The sequence below is a fragment of the Lipotes vexillifer genome, unplaced genomic scaffold, assembly GCF_000442215.2.
Source record: "Lipotes vexillifer unplaced genomic scaffold, Lipotes_vexillifer_v1.1 scaffold685, whole genome shotgun sequence".
Taxonomy (NCBI): Eukaryota; Metazoa; Chordata; class Mammalia; order Artiodactyla; family Lipotidae; genus Lipotes; species Lipotes vexillifer.
In genome coordinates, this window is record NW_006771436.1 from 1,479,193 (window position 1) to 1,489,388 (window position 10,196).

Genomic DNA, 10,196 nt, shown 5'->3' on the forward strand with positions numbered 1-10,196 from the left:
CTTCCGATCTCATTCTCAAGTTGTGCATAGCTGGAAGAAAGATTTTAGGGCTGCCTCGCCCATGGTAGAAATGAGTATAATTGCTTTTTTCTTTTAATGCTAGTAATTTGACAATATCTTTATACTTCCATTAAGTGAAGATATAGCATCTGGTTTTAAAAGCTTCAACTCTAAAACCATATAAAATGTCAATCAGTGTAATTTTACTTTTTGTTTTATTATTTAAAAAAAATAAATACAAATAATTGCTGTTGGGTAGTATCAACAGATATATCAAAATCAGTTGTTTAATATTCACCCACCTTTTAGAAGTGTCACCTACATTTATTGGAAATATTATCATAGAAGGGGAAGAGAAAGGCTTACACCTTATAACAACATAGCATAAAAGGATAGAGATGAAGGTCATTAATGATTTTAATTATTTTAAGGCCCATTAAAATTAGAGAAATATCAAAGCACCCACAGTGTTAAACATTTATTATTACAGCATTTTAGAATTTACTAGTTCATACCTTTCAATCACAGCAAGTTATTAGCAGTGAAGGGATGAACCCTCTTAAGAGGATTTTTATTTCAATGAAAGGGTGTTATGGACAAGACAATCTAAGTTTAAAAAAATTAGTAGCAAGCACTAGTTGAGTTAATCAGTTAAAGACAAACTGTGCCCTTGGGACGCTAAATGAAAAAGCAACAGTAAAGCTTACAGAACTTAGCTCGTACAATTTGCCTTGAAGGCGGAAGATTGGTTCCCTGAAATAGCAAAGAATTATATGCTTTAGTTCAGAAAAAAGTTTTCAAAATAAAGTCTATTATTACCTCTTCTCCTTTCAAAACAATGGAAAAAATTTTAGAGCAGAGGTTTCAATTTGTTCAACAATTGTACCTCTGAATTTAAAAAAAACTATAAAACCATCATTGTTTTGACTTGAAAAGAAATAACAATGCAAATATTCATTATCACATAAAACATAAAAGAAACAGCAAACTGTCAGAGTTAATGCAATCTCTGCAGAGCGCTATTAGTCAGAGACAGCTGGCCAGCCCAAAACACAAAAACTTTAAAGATCAGATCTTCTTAGGAATTAACATCTTCATTAACCAACAGGATGTGGTGTGGCAGAGATTAAAACTTAAATCCCAAACTGCCTTCTTTATGAGCTGTCCCTTCACTGTTACCAAGCTGTGCAAATGTGTGAACTAGTCAGCAGCACCAGAAAGCTCATGCAACTACTCACCATATTTTAACCTTGAACTGACTCACAGATTCAATGTTAAATCAAATTTAGGGGTAATGTAAGCAAGCAAAGCAAATTTGACACAAGGAGTCAAATTTGAAAAGCAGAGCAAATAGCAGAAAAGTTATTTAAAATAAATCAATAGGGTTAACTGCATAAAATAGCCAAAAAAAAAAAAAAATGCAATTCACTCCAAAAACTTTAAAAGGAAAAACAAAACAAAAAGTTGCATTTCCAGCAAAATTTGCACATGATTAATTTGCATTAAAAAAAAGTCAATCAAGCAATTTAGTTCAAATTCTTTAGGACATGCATGCTCTAATTCTTTTAAACAATTCCTACCTGATTTCCAATTGTGTTTTTCTTGTGAACCTGACTGCTCCTCTGCTGAGCACTGAGAAAAGCAAAGGAGAGAAGCACTGAAGAAAATCATAAGATTTTGTTCTGAGCAAGTAACAGATACTAAAATAAATACAGGCATTAAAAATATATCAACAACTGAGGCAGAGCTAATATAAAAAATCCAGGTCAGTTTAATTCTGGAAGCAAAACCAACTCAATGGAACTTCTAGAACCAATTAGTAATCACAAATCAAAAATAATATACCACAGGAAGAAATAATATACCACGGGAAGAAAAAGATTAATAAGTCAAGGTTAAGTATTAGTGATATCCTACAGGTATATAAGATTGTACTGAAAATTGACAGCACTTTTTGAGTATATGCCATGTTCTAAGTGATTTACAGATATTAGTGATTTTATTTTAATTTTAACCCTGTGAGGTAATAGTCATTCATTTTACAGATGGAGAGACTGAGTCACAGAGAAGCTGAGTGGCTTCCCCAGAATTACTCAGCTAACAAGTGCTGGTACTAGGTAGTCTAATTCCAGATCCCAAACACATGATATCATCTAATCTCATTGCTCTGAATTCCACTATATTCTGACAACCCCCAAAGTGCATCGTCAGCTTGGACCCATCTCATCAATTCTAGGCTCAAATATGTTTTCAACAACTCAACATTTCCACTTGGATGTCTAATGGGCATCTCAGACTTAATCTGTGAAAACTGAATTTGTGACATCCTCCCTAAATCCTGTTCCACCACATTCTTTCCCTTTTTAATTAATGGCAATTCCATATTGTCAAGTGCTTAAGCCAAAGTCCTTGGTTCCTCTTTCTCTTACTTCCACATCAAATCGTCAGAAAATGCTATTGACTCTACTTCTCAAAATGTCTTTAAAATTCAACATCTTTTTATTCCATTGCTACTACCTTGTTCCAAGCCACCATTATCTCTCACTTACACTGTTGTCATCACTTACTCTTTGGTCTCTTTGGTCTTACACGCTTGTCCCCCTAATGTCTATTCTCAACACAGAAGCCAGAGTGATCCTTTTTTTTTTTTTTTTTTTTTTGCGGTACGCGGGCCTCTCACTGTTGTGGCCTCTCCCGTTGCTGAGCACAGGCTCCGGACACACAGGCTCAGCAGCCATGGCTCATGGGCCCAGCCACTCCGTGGCATGTGGGATTTTCCCGGACCGGGGCACGAACCCGTGTCCCCTGCATCGGCAGGTGGACTCTCAACCACTGCGCCACCAGGGAAGCCGCAGAGTGATCCTTTTAAAGGGGGGTTTCTGTCACTCTTCTGCTCAAAACCCTCTACTGCTATGCAATACAATTACACTCAGGGTAAAAGTCAAAATTCTTGCAATGGTCCACAAGGCCCTTAACCACCCCCCCACCTCTTTGACTCATCTCCTCCTATTCTCCACCTCTTTAATTCGAGAGGTCCAGCCATACTGATCTCCTTTTTTTTGATCCCACCATGCACACTCCCACCTCAAAGGCTTTATGGCAGCTGTTCCATCAGCCTAAAAAATACACTTCCCCCATATATCTGCACGGCTCCCAACATCACCTCCTTCAAGTCTTTATTCCAATTTATCTTTTCAGTGAGACCTACCACGACCACCCTATTCAAAATTGAATCCCTCCCTTCCTCCAGGATTCTCATCCCCTTTATACTGTTCTGCTTTTCTCTATGGCATTTTTCACCTTCAGACATACTATATAGTTTACTGATTTTTTGTGTGTTTATTATCTGCCTCCCTCCATTAGAATGAAAGCTCCTTGTGAGCAGGGGTTTTTGCCTGTTTCATCCACTGCTATAACCCCAGTGCGTAGAAACTACCTGGCACATAGTTGGCTTCAACAAATATCTGTTGAATGAGAAATCCGATGAGGCTGATACTGTTATAACATGAGCACAGAGGGGATAAGAGCCAGATATCACCCCAACAATTTAACCCCAGAAATCTCAAGATTAGGCAATATGTTACTCTATCTCTCAAAAGATTGAAGGCTTTCTTTTGGTGAGTCCATGGGTAAACATATATCAATATAAGAAAATACAACTCATTTTGGTTATTCTGAGAAGACTAGCAATACTGAACCCTCTGATTGTTTAGTTGTTTATAGAAGCTGTTTTGGAGATTAATGAAATAGTCTAAAACAGAGAAAAGACAGATTAAGGTTATCAGTCAACTGTTTAAAGTAGTGGGATATTATAGCTCAGCAGCACATCAGAAATCAATGCCACACTTAGTTGCTCAAAATGGCAATCTTTTATAATCTCCCATGATGTATTTAAGCTGCTTCCTTTCAAACTCATAAAAAAACTATATACTACCTTCAACTGAGGATGGGGAAGAGGTGGGTGCTGAAAGGCCACACTGTATTTCATTACTAAAGATATTTTGTGTCTCTTTCTTTTTCAATTTGCTAATTTCAGAGCTTAGCTTTTCTTCTCTCCTCAGTTCTTATTATTTTTCTAGTCTTTAGTTAAATGCTTAATTCCCTTAATTACTATAAAATTCATCTCTCTCCAACCTTTTCTCTGCATAATCCAAATCTACATTATTCAGGTTTTCGTGGTGAGGTTGTGAATGAGGTGAAGGTTGTGTCTGTGGCCAGGGGTCTGATGAGCCCACACTGCCCTCTGGCTGCCCACCATGCCCTGATGCACAAAGTGTGCCTAAAGTACTACTCTTCCTGGGGCTTCAGATCTCATGCTTTCCTTCTCCAGGGTCCTCCAGGCTTTCCTCTCTTCTAGGAAGAAATGGGAAAACTACTATTATAATGTGATCATGCCTTCTTCATGGATATGACCATCTCTCCCAAGCATCATACTTGTGTTTTAGAGGTTGTTTTTTTTTTAAACAGGAACTATTTTAAAATAAATCACTGACTAGTAGTGGTAACTTGGAACTATGGCAGACTTACAGGTGTTTACTTTGAAGTAGGTGAACTACTGGGAACCCTCAAATTATGTATAGGTCCCCTTAAAATCATATAAAAGAAACTGAATATAAAGCAAGCTACCTTAGGCAAAGAGTATGACCTAAATGGACCTTAGTTTCTTGGCTTTCTTGGTTATAAAGTGTGGTGTGTGTGTGTGTGTGTGTGTGTGTGTGTGTGTGTGTGTGTGTGTGTGTGTGTTGTGTGAAGAGTCAGAGAGACAGAGACAAGAGCTGGGGGACTGTTTCTTAAGTTTCTTTTACATCTAAGATTCCTTGAGATGCAAAGTTACTCTCAGATGCTTGTGAAATCCACTAGGTGAAGAGATTTTCCACTGACATAGAATGTTCATCTACTAAATAATGCATATTTAGGATCTACCACTTGTAAGAATATGCAGGGAAAAAACAGATTTATTTTATAAGCCAATCTCAAATATTAGTGTTAGAACAAATACTAAATTACCTTTACTTTTCACCTAAAAAATAATCTTTTTTGCAGCAACTGGCCCCATAAATCCAAAGATACTGCTGTTAATGACATATTTAGGTACTTAAAGTTACTCCATAAGTAACATAATAAAAAATAATCTGCCTAGATAGAAAACATCCTTTATCATAATTCTTAGGAATGCAATGATAACTGAACTGAAAATATTTCAAAATACTTATTTAAAAATGTGTTCACAGAAAACCATGTAAGGACTTGCAAGTTAATTTGAGTCTTTGGAGGTATTCTTGGTAATAGGTCCTTAACTGGTTTTATCTGCAATATTGTAAAACACACCTATATATAATGTTTTAATTTGACATAAGTCAAAACTTTTAGGGCACCAACTATCTGGAAGGAACTCTGTGGAACATATAAACATAAATAATGTATGGTCCTTGTAAAAAGAGCCTACAATTTATCTAGTGTGGGTAGTGACATACATACACAAAACACAAATAACAAAGGAATAAGCTCTAAAAGAATAAATATGTGAGGCTGTAATAGAAAGCCAAAAAAGCGCTTCTGTTTCGAATGTGGGATATAATTAACCCCGTATCTTATTATCTGTGTGTACGTTATTAATCATATAAAATTCCTACTACACACAAGTCACTGCTGAAGAGTTCGCCAGAACATTAAAACACAAAACCAAATTAGGTTAATTAGTTTAATGCTCTCAGACATAATGATTTTGAAATTATATAACAAAAGGTTTAAATTTTTATAAAAATAAGAGCACATTGAAAGACATTCAAAGAAAAAAAATCCATGTTACCTCTTAGCTCAAAAATTTTTTTTGCATATTTGTGTCTATCCATGTCCATGTGCATATGCAATAAGACCATAATGACATAAGAATGTGCCAAGGGGTATGTGTGACCATTTATCAGATAAATCCTGTATATGGTAATTGCTCTGAATGTTCAGAGAAAAGAAAGATCATTTTGGTCTGATTTGATCTGAGATTTTCATAGAAAACTTGAAGAAAAGTAAAATTTTAATAGAGGAAGAAAATCAACCGCATTCCAAGAGAATGGAGTAGTATAAGCAAAGCCAGGAGGTAGAAAGCTGGGACATGTAGGGAAGTTGTGGAAAGTAAAACTATTATGAGAAAAACTGTATGACCATAGACTCAGGTTTGTATTCAATAAATGACCTTAAAAGCCACCTAGTACAATAACTCTATGTTAGGGCCAATTATGGAGAATTTGGTCATTATAATGAAGGCAGCAGAAAGTATTCAAAGATTCTAAGCCAGAAAATGGCATGATCAAAGAAGTGTTTTATTAAATATTACCTCCCTGAAATAGTCAGTATCAACTCTGAACCAGGGAAGACAGGAAGCGGCCAGCCTTGACCCCCTCCCTCTGAATGTTGGGAGTCCTGCCCAGCCTTCAAAATCAAAGCAAGTACCATTTCTGAATTATGCCTTCTCAGAAACCTCCAGTTATCTCTTCTTCCCATGAACTCAGCTAGCTCTTGATCTGTGCCTGTATTCTATAAACAGGATTGTGTTATACGCAGGCCTCTAACTCCCCTTCAACAAGGTCTGCTGCTTGATGGCCAACGGTGTGTTGCATTAATCAGTATCTCTACCTCTCTCAGCACTGACATTACCTCGTGGTGTTTAGTTTCTTAAGAAATATTTATGGAATTGTATTTTGATACCAGGGTTATATACAACCAGATTCTTAATGTTTATCTGCAATAGGAAATTTAAATAATTTAAAGAAGTGTGCCATAGACATGTGCTGCAGCAAGAGTATGGTACATTTAGGAATCCAAAAGTGGCTAGTCTGGCTACAGCACAGAGTTAGGGGGTGGGATAGAGAGGAATAGTAACAATAGAATAGGCTGAAGAGGTAAGCAAAAGACAGATTCTACAGGGCCTTGGAAACCACACTAATGAGTTTACACTTTATTCTGAAAGTAATAGAATTCCAGAAGGAATGAAAAAGAACATGACAAGGGGCAAGGAGACCATTGTAGCAACCCACCCAAGAGAAGACTAACTTTAATAAAAGCAATGATGATAGGAAGAAATAGAAAAAATTCCTAAAATATTACAGAGGTAGAATCATATGGACCTGTTAAAGATGGAAGGAAACAAAGGTGAGGGGAACAACGAGTAAAGAATGACACTCAGGTTTCTGGTTTGAGCAACTGGGAGTTACCACCCACAGAGAGTGGGAACAATGGAGGAGGCATGAATTATAAAATCAGATGATGAGTTTAATTTGGGAATATTGGGTTGAGGCTTCCCTAGGATATATAAGTAGAGATTCCCAGTATGTAGCTGAATATAGTAACAGTCCAAGAAAAAGTTCTGGAATGGAGATCTAGATTTAGAGGCATCAGATAAAGCTGGTAACTGAAACCACTGTGGTGGGTAACACTATCGGACAGGGATAGTGCAGTGAGTGAGAAAAGAAAAGGGTCTACAGAAGAATACTGATAAAAAGAAGTTCTTAAGCCATGATCAGAGGATAAAGAGCTCCAAAATAAAAATGAGAAGAAGTGGCTAGAGCAGAAAGAGGAAAGCCAGGAGACAATGGAGAGTTATTTCAGCAAAGGGATAGGATAGGTCTCTTCAACAAGGAGTGGTTAATGATGTCAAACAAAGGACTCAGAGTTGTCCACTGAATTAACTGTTCACTCCTGGCCGAAAGCAGTCTCAGTAGAGTGGTGTGGTAGAAACAAGACTACGGTGAGCCAAAAAGTAAAAGAGAAGTGAGAAAGAAGAAAGAGGAGTACTGACTCTAAGTCAAACCCAAGAGGACTCAAAGGAATCAAAAAAATGGAGTCCCTCAGAGATGCAGATTCCACGGCAAACGTCAGAGCGTACCTCTCCCTCTACTACTAAGTTTAGTTTGTAGAGGAGACTTGAAATTAAAAGAAACGTCAGTTGTGCTATGATGGAGGAATTACTAGAAAAATGGCAACATACAGACTAAGGTAGTGGAAGAGAAAAGTCTATCCTTTATACCGTAGTGACAGCGCATTTAAAAAGCTGACTGTATATTCCTGAGCCCTGGGGTTTGTTTAGAAGCAGCTAACAGAGTTACCTCTTTTTTCTCTTCTTGAAGCCACCACTGTAGGTTACCACCAAGTTGTCAATAAAGTATAGCCCACTAAAGGACCCAGAGCAATCAAGTGGATTCACCATATTCTAGAACTGTGCTGTCCAATACAGTTGCTGGTAGCCAGAAGTGGCTGTTTAAATTAAATTTTTAATTAATTAAAATTTAATTTTCATTTCTTCTGCTTTACTAGCCACATTTCAGCTACTCAATAGTCACATTTAGCTAGTGGCTACTGTATTGGACAGCATAGGTTATAAAATATTTCCATCATCTCAGAAAGTTCTATTAGACAGCACTGCTCTGGAGTAAAGAATCTCTTTTAGAATGTTTTTTTCTATTACCCCAAGGTTATAAACAGTTGCTGAGAGTCCCAAGAGTGCAACTTATCACATGTAGGCTTGGCTCCATCCAATCAGATTGAAGCCAAAGGAAGAAGAAAACTACATGATATCGAGTGCCCCTGCAGGATCTTTAGTGAAGACTCAAGCTAAATATTATGCAAGAAAACCCTACAGAACTTGGGGGCCTATAAAAGAAAGACGAGTCATCTCCTAAGACTCATGTTAAGGATGAAGAGAAAGTTCAAAACAACAGATTTGAGAATGAAAGAGAAAAGTGGAAGTCCACTTATTTTTAAAATAGTGCTTGAAACATAAGAATTTATAACTTATTTAAATAGATGATACTAACGATGTCCTTGCAAGTTGCTCAAATCTATATTTCTACCAGTCCCGGTAGGAAACCAAGCATTTAATTCCTAAATTGGTATATAAGGATCTTGCTATAATCTAATACCTAAGTTTTAATTCCGCAAGAGAGAGAACATTCTCATGTAAGAATAGGAACTAGATACACCATTACAATGGAATATGATTATGTATTAGGGACACATAAAAAAAAGAATGTAAAAAAAAAAAAAAAAGAATGTAAAGGTAAAGACCAAGATTGTTTTGGAATTTGGTGCCAAGGTTCACATATACTGCCTTTAGTAAAATGGTAACAGAGACATTCCAGAGGATCAGGAAAGAGATATAATGAATGCTACCACCCTTAGAATTTTCATGGCGCTCACATAACAAGAACTGAAATCTGCACACTATCATTTCAACTGTGAGAAAACAGGTGGGGAGACCTACTCAGCAGATTGAAAAACAGACTCAGTCTGCTGTTTGTGGCATAGAGATGTTATTCTAACGGTGTGTATCTGGAGCCCATGTTTCTTAAACCACTGGACTGCAAAAATCTTAGTAACTCAGAAGGCAAACTATGCCCATGAAAATGGAGAAAAGCACAAGAATTTGAAAGTTCACTCCCCAAGGCATTCAGCTAACAATCTTGCCTTTCTGTTCAGACAACAGGATTACTGAGAAAGAGAGGAAGTGAATGAAGAATAATTAATTGGAATAGCTCGTTTTCTTAAATAACAAAAACTAATTATGTTGTGTTAAGAAAAATAGAATGTTGGGGGTTTTTTTTCACCAGGGAAGAATGACAAATTAAAATCCTTAAGTCATGAGGAAAGTTGACATTTCCTTCTGAAATACTAAACTTTTAGGTTCAGAAACTCTATTACAATTGAAAAATCAAGCCTTCAGAAATTAAATTCCAAAGCAAGTCTACAGCAGCGCTTACTTGGACACATTACACATGGTACGTATTTTACGGTCCATGTTTAACAAATAACTGGAAGATGAAAAAAAAAATTTCACATATTCAACATGGCAGAATAAATTCTATAGCAAAAAGAAGAATTTTGAGTTGTTCTGAACACTACTCTGAGACATCACTTTCCATTAATCTAATTTTAGCAATTTGTATTCCTTTCTTTTTGGTAATTTTTAGAACAAAAAGTCATCCCAGTTGAAAAACAAACTACATGTGTAAAATACTCTATACATCACCATCCTATAAATCTGAGGGGTGGTCCTCCTCTTTCGGTAAATCTCTAAAAATCTCATGAAACTAATGCTTATTTTCCTCAACTCTAGACTTTAATTTTCTATCTTCAGAACTTAAAAATACTTACATAATTGTCTTCAAATATGGCTTGACTTTTCTTCCTTGATGGAAACAGCATTC

General features: G+C 36.5%; 1 protein-coding gene across 5 annotated transcripts in view; it reads right to left on the reverse strand.

Moving 5' to 3' along the window:
* Window positions 1–10,196, reverse strand: part of DNM3 (dynamin 3) — a 599,000-nt gene that overhangs the window by 329,182 nt on the left and 259,622 nt on the right. For 4 of the 5 annotated variants that reach the window (XM_007446762.1, XM_007446760.1, XM_007446761.1 and 1 more), the window contains exon 13: window positions 1,581–1,632. In XM_007446762.1, coding sequence (XP_007446824.1) covers window positions 1,581–1,632 — 52 coding nt within the window. Of the gene's footprint in view, window positions 1–723; window positions 754–1,580; window positions 1,633–10,196 lie in introns of all 5 variants that reach the window. The other variant, XM_007446759.1, reaches the window with a different exon arrangement.